At 37.7% G+C, this 15,132-nt stretch overlaps 1 protein-coding gene across 1 annotated transcript; it reads left to right on the forward strand.

Moving 5' to 3' along the window:
* Positions 1 to 573: 573 nt before the first annotated feature.
* On the forward strand, positions 574 to 5,125 carry LOC111323251 (uncharacterized). The gene is made up of 3 exons (XM_022926564.2): positions 574 to 1,143; positions 1,295 to 1,452; positions 3,447 to 5,125. The coding sequence occupies exons 1-3, from the start codon at positions 948 to 950 to the stop codon at positions 4,161 to 4,163; spliced, it is 1,071 nt and encodes a 356-aa protein (XP_022782299.2). The 5' UTR covers positions 574 to 947; the 3' UTR covers positions 4,164 to 5,125.
* Positions 5,126 to 15,132: the final 10,007 nt, after the last annotated feature.

A 15,132-nucleotide genomic window follows, 5' to 3' on the forward strand; every position in this document is an offset into this window, starting at 1 on the left:
TCTCTCAAAGATACAATGAAAAGGTTAACAGAGCTAGCGAGATTTACTTTATCAATCGGATTTAGAGCAAGTGTAAATTTAATCAGTTATGTCATTGGCATTAGCGACAGTGGGGCGTGTGTGGTCTCGAAGCTTAAAATCTTTCAGATCCCAGGAGCGATATGGAAAATATTCCACTAATTTAATTGTGAAAAGGGTTTGTTAAATCCAGATGCGCGAGATGATTTCTCTCAGATATGCCACTGAGCAGCAGTTAAAATATGGCCCTTGAAAAAAAGAGCAAATACTTCGTGTTATACTATCATCGCAGATGAAAGGGGATAACGCTGTGATTTATAGCATTTTCGCTTTGATTTTAAGGAAGCACTAACCAAAGTAATGAAACGCGCAAATCCCTGAATTTCCATTCATACAAATGTGCCCACTGTAAATATTCCACAATGGCCGATAAATTACTACCTTTTTATTCGAGAGTTTCGGTTACTAATCTCTCTGTTACGATCAGCTCAGTAGTAATCACACAATGCCAAAATGTTTACCTAACAGCTAAACGCGTAGAATAAACAACCCGAATCACAAACAATCACCAATTAGTGCGCGAAGTAGACAATCGCACAACTGAGCGGCTCCGGTCGCTTTGGTGTCGAGTGATAGTTATGGCGTCGGGACCAGGTTTATCAGCTCTAATTACTTTCGATATAATTAGATAATTAGACAGCTGACTCGATGGCTTGTTAGTCATCTCTGCTCGCCTGCTTTCCCTGCCAGTGGCTATGGTCTCGGGTTTCTGTTAACAACGTCCATTGCTTTCCTAACAAGGCACCTAAAGCTTAGGCGCGTAATCAATCCTTCCTTCTGACGGAAGCACACGCGTTTTCTTAAAGCGCACCTCGGGAGCGCCATCACACATACTTTGGCGCTGGTTTCGACTGGAGCGACAGAGGATTATGAATTTCCATCCTTCAACTTTTAATCTCATGTTGACTGAGGCTGAGTCCTGTGCGCACGCAGCTGGGGCAAATGTGCGCTATTCGTGTGCGACAAATGTCGGATCAGATGCAAATTTATTCCATTATCCTGTAACTCTTGGCAGTTTGGCTGATTTGAGTTCGGACTCCGAAGTCGAGATAATCGAGGCCATAGGTATGCAAATTTCTTCTTTGCACACCTTTATTTGTATTTTGATCTCGTATTGTACGCTGTGAAAACGCACTTTGTTCAGGTTCCTGACCTTGCTTGTAACATTGTGAAAGAAATTCATTTTCTTTGTCTTCCATGCGATGTCGTTCTACAGAAATCCCTATCTTGCCCAAGAAGCGGAGAAGCAGGACGAACTTTGATGCTTGGCAGCTGGGAGAGCTCGAGAAAGTTTTCAGGAGGACACAGTATCCGGACGTTTTCACCAGAGAGGCGCTCGCTCTAAAACTCGACTTACTCGAGTCGAGAGTTCAGGTGAGAAACTTGTGTCATGAATAGCAAAGGGTATTTATCACACCTTTACGTGCATAACTCTTGTATTGTTGTCATACCTGGTGTTTTAAGTTGCGGCTGTGAAACAGGAACTATCATTCCCCTCAGAATGTCTCAATTCTTGCTCGCGTTGTTGATCTTAAATTCTTTTTAACTTCTTCAAACCAAATCTTTGCTACTCTAGAAGCCATTTTCAAACATTTGGATAGAGAGCAAAGTTCGTACTATACCATCTATAACAGATGCTCGCTCGGGCGTTAATTCTCTTAACACGTTTCGCGGGTTGCCTAACTTAGTTTTGCACTAGTCAACCGAACGATGAACAGACTCCTTCACTCTAGGCAAAAAATGTAATAGGAGCCACTCTAAAAACGTGCAATTTTCATGAAAAAGTTCACTGATTCGAAATCTTGGCTGTGTTTTATTGATTCCTTTTTATTTGAGCTTAAGAAATTTAAGGAAACGAAAGTTTTTGAACAGAAGGTTGCATTCTGGTTCTTGGCGCAGTGGACACCCAACTGGGCTGGTTCCTGTCGTGTTCCTTGATTTACACACCTAATTAAATTTTGCGAGTTGTTCGGACCACTTATTGTCAATAAACTATTAAATAAAATAATTCCTTCATTTTCCATCTAAAGACAATGTTCTACCACAATTACTTCTTACATTTCCGTTGGCTGCAGTTTAGAGTTTTAAAATAAGCAGCGACGGCCATTTTGGGATAATGGTTTCTGTTATCTGTAGAGCTTGTAATGGCGAAAATTTTAAAGGCGACTGTGAGTCGCCAACAGTTTCCGCTTTGAGCGTCTTAGAAATGGATTCGTGCAGAGAGTTTGTCTCGGTTTTTACGTTTTCTTAACATTAACTTGTGCAACTGTTACCAAAAGAAAGCAAAGCAAATATGAACTCAGTAAGCACTCGAATCCGAGCAACAAGACGTTTAATTTGTTTCTAGTAAAGCTGTGAGATTCATCAGCTAATTCTGTCAAAATGGATGAGAGTTTAAACCAGTTCTCACCTTGCTTGCCTGCTGTTAATCGCTATATAAATCAATTTTCCCTGTCGGACGTTTTAGTTTAATTTGCGTTAAGCATTTCTGATTATGGTTTTTGTTGAGTGCCTTTTGGGTGCGAAGGAATGTTTGTGGAAAGTGATTGTTGGAAGGCATTTTGTTCATCTCCTTTAACGTCCTTAAACGGCGATCAAACATTGATCTTTAAGCACTTATATTTGAAACTCCAATTAACTAAGAAGCCACGATGATTGCTATTGCTGAACGTCGATGATTTTCTCCTTCAAAATGTATGCAAAGGATGCTAACAGTCGAACAAGTCATTCTTCAAAAACATGCAGCGTTGATTACGAAACCCCTTACTCGCGGAAGGGAGGGTTAGAACTATGTTTTAATGACCCTAGAGAAAAATGTTTCCTTTTCCACAAGCACCTTTGATGAGAAATACTTCCTCAGTTTAACCTTCAAGTTTTTAGCCTGTCAAAGTATAATAAATTACACTGAGAAGGGTCACGAGTGATTAATGTCCTGTGGAAAGCAAGAAGCCGTCACTTCTCTTGTCCATTGTGATAACTCATTACACACGCTCTCTTTTTAGTTGTACAGTTTAATGGCGTATAAAAAAGTGCGCACCAGTGTTCTTATTTGGAGATCGAAACTCCCTTTCATCCACTGAATTCGTAAACATATTTAAGCGATGAAAAGGTTGGCTTTTGTTTACATTTGGTTGTTGTTGTAGGGTTTTCGTTGGGGTTAATTGAATCGAGTCGAAGACCATAAATCAAATTCTTCGCCATGATAAATTATAGTGAAGTTGTCGTAGTAAAGATATTGAATAATTAGTGCCAATTGCATGTGATACATTTGATTTACTACCTTGATGGTTTCATATTTTTGCAATCACGCAAGTTATGGCTGTGTTTTGGACTGGACTGAAATGAGTGTTTTCTTGAAATTTGTTTAGGTCTGGTTTCAGAATAGGAGAGCTAAACTGCGAAGGGAAGAAAAAACCAAGGCGAGACCTGGCAGAAGGGAGAAAAGTGAGGTCGAGAAAACAGCGGTAGCTTTAAAAATCCTCGAAGTGTTCGACAGGGACTTGACTCCGGAGAACAGCTCGGAGGAAATTGATCAGCCCCCAACACCACCAAGTGTGGATAACAACACCCAGCCATTACCCTCATCGTCCACTTTCAGTATCGAGAGTATTCTCTCGAGGAAAGATCCTCCCGCACAACTTGAAAAGCAGACCACAGTTTCCCAAAGTTATAATAAAAGTTTTCGTATTGAGGAGCTCATTGACGTCACGAATGACTTACAGGATAGATTGAAAAATAACACGAACAGATCAGCTCCTAGTGCAGTCGAGTCCTTTAACGCCATGGCTACTTTATCAAATACAACTTCAAGTATAACTATCAGCTCTGAAAGAGAAGACTCTGCGAAAGACAAACGCACCGCCAACAACATTTCATCTGAAAAAGACACTCTGCTGGCACCATTTTATGTTCCTACTCCAAGACATTGCGCTACAGGGTTTCAGAGCGTAGCCCTCGAAAAATACATACACCCCGAGACTTTGCCACCGCATAACGCAGAGGTGTTTGAGAACTTTCGTAGTTCAAGTATTATGCGACTGAGAACACGAGCCGAGGAGCATTTGAAGCAACTGCGAGTTTCTTAAGTTAGTTGACGAAATTGGAAAAAAAAAAGCAAAAAACAACACTTTCTTCAAACGCTTGATGTCTCATGATCTAACGCAATCGACGTGTGACTCTATGGCGGTCATGAACCAGCTTTCCATTCGTTTCGTTTGTAATTGTCCTTGTTGCTTTCACGTATGAGCGCTATTTTAAAAAAAATATATTTTCCTCCCAAGAAAGTGTGTCCTCTTTCACGAATTCTTGGTACAAACCGCGAATAGGTGTGACAATTAAGTGCCGGACTAACCAACCTAAAGAATTCCTTCTCCGTACATAGCAGCTCTCTTGTGTAATTTTTTTCTTCTTTATTTCATATACCAAAATGATTCTATTGATGTATGGGGAAGTTGTCTACTTTAATCAGGAATTGTGCCTTATGCCGAATGTTAATTTTTTTCCTTTTCTCGTATCTCACCTACACAGATGGAATTTGCCTGACATTTGATAACTACTAGTGATAAATTATTGTCTTTCGTGACTTAGAACTTGTCAATAACTGTCTCGTTAGGGACTGCTAAATACTGATAGATGATAACATATTGTTAGGATGCTAAACATGTAATGTCAGACTTTCTGTTTTACCTCAAACGTAGCAATAACTTCCATTTCGTTACGAAAAGAAAGTGAAAATGCAAGCGTCAAAGGACTTGTTGACATTTAGTAAACTTGAAACAATTTCTAATCAGCGTTTTGAGGTTTTCAAGAAGTTGTGTAACAAAAAAACCCCTTTGAATTGTTGTGTTTCAAATGTTTATTTATTTTCCTTATGCCGATTATCTCAGCTTAGCAGGAAGGGGTTTCATTCTTAATGTGTTTCCTTTGAAACATTATAAGTAAATAGCAATCTTTTCATACAAAGAAATTTCGTGTATTGCACGCAAGGGGAAACGTATCTATATTAGCTGAAGTTTTTCTCGGCATTCAGTAAAAATATGTTGAAAGATTTGTTAAGCAAAGCACAACGATATTTTTATCGTATAGAATAAGTTAACGCTTTTTAAAGACAGATATATCGTACCGCATTGAATTGAAGAGGTTATCAGGACAATTCCAGTCTCGTGTTCACCGAGAAAAAAAATAGTCATGATACACATTAATACCTCAGTAGTTTGCTTCAATGATACATTCTGGCTTTCTTCCAGATCTTTAGATTAACAGGTTTTCAAGTATCAATTAGTATTCTCAACGCACTTTAGGTGAAGTAAATTATGAGTAATGCAAGAGATACATAACGTTTCCAAACCATTTAAACTCCATAAGTTTTAGTTAAAGGTAAACTCCGATTATGAACCAGGAAACTTAAACAAAGGGAAATTCATCGGTAAATTGGGTTAGATCGTGGTTTTGTTTTCATGCCGCACCTCGTCTCTTGGTAAATTGAAGATCTCGCGGCTATCATCAGTTTGAAACACCGACAATGTGTTCTTTTGTTTCCTTCCCTTGTTAACTACGACTAATTTGACAGCTGAAGAAGTCCAAGCATTTAGGGAACGCTAGATTTGTTTCAAAGTGGCAAGGGAGATAAATTGGATCGATCCTAAGTCTACCTTGGTTATATAAATTGTCAGGCTTGACACACCGAATATATTGCTGAATTTTGCATTTATATATGCAAAGGAGAAAAGAATTCTTAAAACCTTTGCATTGCAGTTTTAGAATCGATTTTTTTTTTTTTAAAACGAAGACATTTCAAAAGTCCTGTTTCAATGAATTTTACTGAATGGATTTTAGGTCCTTATTAATAAAAAAAGCTCAATACAGGAAATCCTAGTCTAAGCTACCAACCTCAGACGAAACAGATGTGCATGGGTTTACACTGACAATGTGCGTCAGAGACAGAAACCACTAACATCATCTCTCATTAAACACCTTGAGTTCTCGCCTCAAAAATTTACAGGCTACGTGAAAAGCCGGTATGAACAACAATGAAAAATTTATGCAAACGTTTAACCGCCTCCCGGTTAGCTCAATGGATAGAGCGCTGAACTGATGTGCGGGAGGTCGAGGGTTCGAGCCCCGGCCGGACCAACACTCAAGGTCTTAAAATAAAAATAAGGAGAATATGCTACCTTTCTATAACATCAAGAAATGGTTAGATATTCTAGTCCTCTCGGATAGGGACGAATAAATGGAGGTCCCGTCTCTTGCAGATGTTAATTTCCCACGCACGAGATTACTATGTGATGGATGTCCTCCCCTTGGGTGGGATGGGTGGGTTGTTGTCTTGCGTTTCATACATGAGCTTCTGGGTAACCATGGGTAACCATGCCCCACGTAAAGACATTAAAGTTTGATTACTACTACTATTACGTTAGGTAAACCTTCTTGGTAAACAGTCATTCATAGCGATCAACGATTTACCCAAGGAGCTCCAAGGGGATAAACAAATCCATGCCTTCTTAATGTTTTTCGAAGAGAAAGAAGATTTGTGAAGATTTTGTTCACACAATATTTTTTAAAAGAAACAAATAAGAAATATAGCTCATTTCTGTAACTTGCAAACTCTCCATCCCTCTGATCTCACCTAATTTACAAAAGAAAAAATTACATTCCAAATCCAGAAATTTAAATCTGATGCACTACCAATCTACAGCGACACAAATGTCATTTTGAACTAAATGGCACAAAAATTCACATAAGATAGACTAGACTTTGTTGATAGAACTGACAACTTACATCGAGTTGGTATTCACAGAAAGTAGATCTGTCCGAAGTCAGGCATATAGCTTGAGAAATAGTTTCCAACCCTTCTCAATGAGAAGCCAAGAGGCCCCGAAGATGACGTAAATAATGAGAAAAGAGACTTGCTACTTTCGATGTTCAGTAAATGTTGTAATCTGTTTCCTGAGAAAATTTTTGTTTGCTTTGATACTGTTCTATATGATAACAAATAAGAATGCAACATCTTGAGTTCATTGACTCATGACCCGTTCAAAGGAATTTTGGCAAACCGAACGCTCCCTATTCGGTCACCCTTCTAGAATTTCAAACACTACCTCCAAGAGCATGACATACATTATTTATTTCGTGCGCGTTTTCCGTGTTTCATTTTACAGAGAATATGGTACTTTTATCTTGAACTTACCCCTCGGTTTCCCTGGGCCACAAATCTATGTCTTTGAATATTCCATCTCCCGGCGTAAGCTATTTTTGTGTCCCTTGGTATCACATCTCCATCTCCCCCATCTTTTCAATCAGTGATGCATTTTTTCCATTGTCCTCCCCAAATAAAAGAACAATTTTTGCAGCGGCGCAATTTTGCCATTTTCCATAACATTATATTAAACATGCATGCATGATTAATTATTTTGGTGTAGTTGGTGTGTGATTCGAGTGAAGATGATGCGTCAAGAATTAGGTAGCCGAAAACGGTTTACGAAGAACACGAGTTAGTCTACAAGTTATTCCCTCGTATACCAAATATAAGTAACAAATGAGCGATAACAATTTTGGCGAATGGAAAATTTCTCGGTCGGTTATAGCTTCCGTTTTGGATCCAGGAGCGCTCTATTAAAGATTTTTACCAGCTGTGAAGGAATGGATGCAGTAACTTTGAATTACTGGCTTAGCAAGTTTGTGATGAAGGTGACCAAGAAGTTGTGGGAGTCGTTGGATGTGGCGTTCCTCAGGGATCAATCCTTGGACCGTTGCTCTTCTTGTCATATGTCAATGATATTCACAGATGCTCGAACAAATTTAGGATCTACCTATTTGTAATAAACCAAAGTCTATTTCTTGACCCTCCTAAGGAGAAAATGCTTGTCACGTTGGGGGACAGATCATTCTCTGCTGCCGCCTCGTACTTATGGAATGCTCTGCCAGCTGAATTACGTGATATTCCATCATTTTCCATTTTTAAATGTAAGCTGAAAACTTATTTATTTCGTGCAGCTTTCTCAAAGTACCCTGTCTGACAATTACTTTTATTAGTATTACTAATTAAGTTCCTTATTAAGATCCTTATTCCCAATTAAGATCCTTATTATGGATATTCCATATTATTCTCATTTTTAACATACATTGTTAATATTAATGTACATGTAATTAGTTTTATAAATTTGAATTTACTGTAGTATTTTAAGTTGTTAAGCGCTGTTGATCATTGAATGAAAATAGCGCTCTAGAATTTATTAAATTAAATTAAATTAAATTAAATTATTTGCAGATGACACTAACATACTGTATGCGGACAAAAATCTGAAAGATCTTGAGACAATAGTCAACATTGAGCTACAAAACCTTTATAACTGGTTGACAGCTATAACAAACTAACTCTTAACATCAAGAAATCCAACTTTGTAATTTTTCATCCCTATCAAAAGCGACTTGCTTACCAACCAAAACTTTACATGTTTGATAATGACAAGAATAAATATACTTGTCTCGAGTCTAAAGTCTACATAAAATACCCGAGCGTACTTATTGATCAGAATCTTTCATGGACATATCACATTGATTCCATTGTAACAAAAATTAGTAAGACTATCGGGTTAATTGCAAAGTTACGCCATTTTGTTCCTCGACTTGTACCACTGAACATCTATAAGTCATTAATTCATCCTTATTTAACTTCTGGTCTTGCTGCGTGGGGTCAAGCATGCAAGACTTATCTTAACAAAGTAATTCTTCAGAAAAGAGTGCTTCGTTTATTATACTTTGCCGAATGGCGTGACCATGCAATTCCCCTTTTTTTCGAAGCTAACGTGCTTCCAATAACTTTTCTTTAGTCTGAGTCCGTACAATTGAACTGAGTGGAGTGCAATTTGGGCTGAAATCATACGCATGATTTGAAATCACAAGTATGATTTCAGACCAAAATTGCATGACACGAGGTTCAATTACCTTCTTATTACATCCATTTTGAAATCGCCCAAATACAGGACTTGGTCAATTGAAATATTTTACTGATGCAGTACTGAGCCGGTTTTTAAATAATAAGTGGAACGGGAAAAGCTTTTACATCTTATTTCGTATGCAAAACAGAAAGACTGACGTCATGTGTCAAAAACTCAGTCAAGTGTAAAATGATGCAATTTAGAGAAAAAAATGGTGCGATTCGTGAATAAATCGCACCAATTAGAGCCAATCAGATTACAGGGACCACTAGTGATTTCAAAATGGATGTAATTAATGCACGATATCAACAATGGAAAAGTCCCAGCAAACATGCTAAATTTATTTCAGAAAGCGTCTAATATCCACTAATACAATACACGATCTTCTACGTCAGGCAAGTTTTATGCTAAATATTCTAGACTTGAAATACAAAACAATTCTTTTTCTACATCTCGGCTCGGAGGTAAACTGTGGAATGGGATACCAAGCTACATAACCAATCTCCTAAAGAAAGCTTTCAAAAAAGATCTCCGCAAATTGTTACTTGATATATTAGTAAAGGAGGATGAGTAAATCTCCATGATTATCAAAAAAGTAGGATCATAGAAACGCGTGCTGAGGGTCCCATTTTACGTCTGTTTTCCTTATCTTTATAAATTTTTCGTCCGTAAGTGCTGTGTTAATTTGATCTCCCAACTTCTGTGGTTTAATTAACTCGTTATTTTAGTCACGTTCTTGTTTTACCTCGCCGCGACTAGCTTCTTAGCTATTTGCCGGGCAAACCATTTTAATCATGTATTTTTGTAACATGAATTTTCAATTATGTAAGTCTGTAATCAGACTAAGAATAAAGTTTTGTTGTTGTTGTTGTTGTTGTTGGGAGATATATCTACCGAAGACTGCTTATGAAATAACATTCAGGTAATTTTTGGATTATTGCTGTCCACAAAATGCTCATTAATGTAAATGTTTGATCTTAGATCAAAACAATGTTTTGGACCCAGATCAAACCCTTAAAGCGGGACTGTGACGAAAAACGTCTGTTTCTCCGATCACAATGAAATTTTGTGTTTGGGATCTCAAAACGTTAAGGAATGACTGTATCGATTTTTTAGTTTAAATTCCTACGGTAAGCAGTATTTTTTGGACGATCTTTTTCGAGGCTGTTGAATCCTATTGGAATGTACTGAATCTGGCCGAGGAGGTATGGGGAGACCGGTAGTGACGTCATTCAATCAACCATGACATAAAGTTGTCAAAGCCATGAGTGTTATTTCCATGGTTTTACAAGAGTAAGAAACGCGAAAAGTTCGAATCTTACGATTATAATTTTAAAGCTGGCATATCACAATGCCTTCGCCTCGATGAGTTGTGCAGGGATGCAGCAATGGATCAAATCCACAAGATGGAATCTCTCTACACAACTCCCTCGTTAACTAAAACCTTGCAGCGAAGTGGAAAAACTTTGTCAGACTTCACAGAAAAAACTTCGATCCCGAAGGCAGGTTTGTTGTTTCTGAACATTTTTTAGAATCGCGTTTTTCAAGGACATACCATATAAAAGGGGCATCGAGAAGATTGTTACCAGGATGAGAACCAACTAACTGGAAAAGTTTGAGAGAAAGCCGCGGTAATCACGAGAAAACCTCAAGTACTTCATCGGAAGATCATCGTATGGTGAGTCGACTTTTCTAATCAATTTTTCTCACCTATTCCACACCTGTAGGAAATATCTGAAAAACACAAAAACTGTATAATTTTTCAAGCTTTCATTCACTATTCGTTATTCGTTGGTTTATTGTAACTTGTAGTAAAGTATTCTGGAAATCTGTCTAAATAGTTCTTCGACAGTTTGTCAAAGTGGAGGTGTTAGTCGCATTCATTAGAATGCAAAGACGTGACCGTCCAGCAAGATTCAAACTTCGTATTTATCAAATGTTTATAATATTTATAGTATTAATTGATCTATATAGGCTATGAAAGAGATATTTCATTCGAAGACAGCGATGCCACTCTGCCCAGCAAATCCTGTAATAGAGATAAACCATGAGCGCGAAGTGCGTCCACAGCGGAACACGGCAAAACACGTCACTGATGGTATCCACAGTGAACTTGATAAAAAGGTTATTGGGATGTTCAACTGTTTGATTTTAACTCATTATACGTACACAGCTGTACGTTGCTTTCTTTACTATAAGTTTTCTTCTATAAAACAATACCAGTGTCTATCAATATTGATCTTATGTGATCTCTGCATGCAGCTACCGACATCCACATCGTCAGATTTCGCGAACGGGTCCGAAATCATTTCCGATTCTGGTTCTTTGAATAACGATGCTTCTGGGGATCAAGAAGTATCTTCGGAGTTAACGGGAAATTCCGCCGATGAGATTGCCGTTTCTCATTTCGAAGCAGATGAGCTTGCGGCTTCGTTTCCCGCCAAGGAAACAATAGATTACCAGGTAAAAGCAAGAGAGATTTTGTATGCGAACACACGCGATCGTATTAGTACATATAAACAACACATGGCCAGGTCAAGGAATTCCGACGTATTAGAGTCAAATTATATCATGAAATGCTCCATTTTCGTCATTTTAGGAAAAGACTCACTTATACCTCCACCAGAGTTGCGACGCGTCCGAGTTTATAAGAGACGAAAACCGAAGTCGGAAGAAAACAATCAATTAGTTAACATTCATATTTGTAAATAGGTACTGAAAAACCTTTTTTTTGGGAGTATTTATCATTTAATTTTAAAAGTTTAAAGTTTAACACGCTGACAACCAAAATAAATAGAATTAAAGATCGCCTACAGGAAAAGGAAATCACATTCCTCAATTACATTGGTTCTTTCATCAGGAAAAGTACTGTTCACATCACTTTCAAGGGAAGCTATCGAGGGAATGGAGCAATAACTAGATGATCGATCACTTTCGCTTGAAGACACAGTGATTTTGCCCTACAAGCTCTCTTGCCTTCGAGTTGTCTTGATAGGCTGACGTCACTACGTTTTGACGCGTTACCGATGTCCTGCCGCTCAAGTTATTCAACAGCAATATGGCGGAAGGATGATTTCGCAACGCAAAAGTTTCATTTTCTCGGCGGTCGTTGGCTAGATTTTTCTAATATTTAATACATATGTTATTCAAAGTGCATAAATTCGAGATACTGTTGTAAAAAGGTTTTACGGAATGATACGTTTTTCGTCACAGTCCCGCTTTAAGATTTTCATCTGAATGTTCATTGGGTATCAAGGTTCATGCATGTGACCTAAATATGCCTCATTTATTAGCTGTTTCCCTCATGAATTATTAGTGAATTTGAGAATGTCCCGGCTCTTCCTGGGGCTATATGTTTGCGTCCCTTGATATCACATCTCCCTCCTCTCATCTTTTCAACCCTTGTTTTCCTTGGGTCACAAATCTATGTCTTTGACTTTGCCACTCCTCCCTAAGGCGTTTTTTTGGTCCCTTGATATCACATCTCCCTTCCCCCAACTGGCGGAAAACAAACGAGGAGGAAAATAAGTGTGGTTCGATAGACGGTGACAACTGATCCAGATTTTGTTTTCTTTTTCTTTGTGCGTAGAAGGGTGTGTTACCACGGCGCGCGTACAATGGGTTTTGATTGGGCATAGGGAAAATCTTGCGGAAAAGAACTATGAACCGTAAAGCTATACCAATCATGAATTTAAAATATGATTGTGCAACCATCATGGCTAGTTTAGACGGTTTTTGAACAACGTTACAAATGACATAAATTAGTACTGAACACTGAAATCAATTTCCTTGTATTTTTGGTCACTGAATATGTAAGCGTCTATAGATGCATTTTCAACAAAAACTGAGGTCCATCGAATTGAAAAAAATTGTTCGAGTGGCCAACTTTACCTCTACTCTAAATCGTGCCAAATATTATTTTTGCCCTATCTTCAAACGCTCTGATGCAAGTTGAAGTCGGGACAAGAAAGATATTATGGCTATATTTTGAGACCTCCCTCCTTCGATAAGAAAAAGTTAGCTGGGAAAATCAAAATGATAATAAAATAAGGTGCAGATGACATCAAAACGTCCATAAAGCTAATACAGCGAGCTCACGAGTCATTCGGACAAAATTTAACAAAGAATGGTAGCAAGTGTTCCGTGCGGTCGGTTTTCTGTCAAGAAAAGATCAAAATTGTTGCTCGTCCCCTCAGTTCCTGATTCTCAATTATCTTAGAGATTTATTTTGCTCTTCTAAAATATCGATTTTGATTTCTCTTTTATTGGCCTCGTCAAGTAAAAGGGTAATGAAGCGGGGAATCCTTAGAGCAAAGCAATAATTGGAAAAAGAGCGTTTGATAATGTGTAAAGAAGAAGAATTATCAAAAGCCTTGCTAGAGCTTTTATCATGTTTACTCTGGAATATTTGCGTGTGCACAGCTGATCAGCTACAAGCATAGTACTAATGCATTGCTTAGACCGTTTTCTTGAGTAGGACACTGTCGTTATATTATTTCATTTTGTTAAGCCATGCTTTGTCTCAAGGGCGTTTTGGGAGCGGTCCTTAATTGAAAATTTTGATCAACGATGATGTTGAAATATTTACACTAGCCTTCCTTATTGTTAATGCATCTGAGCTTATTTTCTTAGCCTTACTGGCGATCCTAAACCGACATTTCACATTGTTTACTTTAGCAAAGAGGACCTCTAGACACACGAAGGTTATACATTAAAGAACGATCGTTCAGTGAAAAAGGATCCGCTGTGATGGCCCCATCTGCCCGACCCTGCTTTTTTTTGTTTGAAGATCCATGGCTATGTATTTCCATTTTAATCATATCAGTCCTGACTTACGCCGAAAAATAAAATACTTTATCATAATTTCAGTAAAAGTAATGGAACATTGTAGATATTTGATATGAATTGTTGACGTGCGTATAGTTTTGAAAGATCTGTTAAGTGCACCAAGTTTAACTAGGTAACTGCTGTACAAGCAAGTGTCTACTTAGCGCGTGATCAACATCATTATAGTTTTTAGAACAGTATCTCCCCATTTATACCCATACCGACGTTAATAAAGGTTCTTTCACCGAGCATGTCAAACAAAGTGCAAAATTTTCACTTAAATTCAACAAAATTGATACCTTTAGCAGTACTTTAGTGGAAGATACGATGGTTTGGTATGTTCAGAAACTGATTTGGGAACCGAGGCATTTAAAGGCCGGGTCATCTTAGGGTGTTTACACCTCCTAAAGTCGATTGAAAGGTGTGTTTACTCAAACATATTAATGTGACAATGGAGAAACTTAGAGCTGTGTTTACGCAAGCAGTAAAACGGCAACTTTTACTGTCTGCTTTCTGGCTGTTGTGGCAATAATGTGACAATGCGTCCATTTGTTGAGAATAAGAGACAATTTTATATATTTTGTATTGGATTCGTTGGGAATGAAAGAAGAGAGATAAAGTCGAGATGAATTTTACTGTCGGGGTTTTAGTAAATGTATCCTAAATCTGCAAGTCACTGAGAAAGTTCAAGTGAAGAACGCTAAGCGAAGATAGCGCAGAGAAATAATTATTCTGTTATTTGTTCGCATTAAGTACACGAACATTTCTTGTGTATCTGATACAAAAGATTTTTTAGGAAGGGCTTTTATAAGTTATGTAGTGTCATATCTTGTAAAGAAAAGCCATAGGTGTAAGCCCTTCGAGATGTTTGTTTTCACTTAGAACCTCTCTTATTACTTCAGAGCGTAAGTGTTTTGTAAATAGTTGTAATTTGCGTCCAGATTTTAAAAGCAAGTTGAATGTCTATTTAAATTTTTTAAAATTTCTTAATTTTTTTTTATTTAGTGACTTAAAATCTGTTTCATACTTAAAGGACTTTGTCTTTTTTGTGATACATTGACTATTGCAGTTTATTGTGTCCATCATGAAGCTTTGGTCTCAGGTCACGAATCGTAAATATTTTATTCTAAAAAGATTTACAAGCGGAAAAGCAAGACATGATGCTTTCAATCTTTCTTGAAATTCAGAGTAACTGTACGAAATCTCAGAATGAATGAAGAAGAAAACGGAGAGTTGTCTTTTAATTTGTTGGCTATTGTAAAGAAACCCTTGAACTGACTTTAGTTTA

The sequence above is a fragment of the Stylophora pistillata genome, chromosome 10, assembly GCF_964205215.1.
Source record: "Stylophora pistillata chromosome 10, jaStyPist1.2, whole genome shotgun sequence".
NCBI classification, from domain to species: Eukaryota; Metazoa; Cnidaria; class Anthozoa; order Scleractinia; family Pocilloporidae; genus Stylophora; species Stylophora pistillata.

Bases quoted from the DNA above. Each gene is read 5' to 3' on its own strand.
- LOC111323251 (XM_022926564.2), top strand. From the start codon at position 948: ATGAATTTCCATCCTTCAACTTTTAATCTCATGTTGACTGAGGCTGAG. The intron at 1,144-1,294 runs GTATGCAAATTT...GTCGTTCTACAG, and splicing joins CGAGATAATCGAGGCCATAG to AAATCCCTATCTTGCCCAAG. The intron at 1,453-3,446 runs GTGAGAAACTTG...AAATTTGTTTAG, and splicing joins TACTCGAGTCGAGAGTTCAG to GTCTGGTTTCAGAATAGGAG.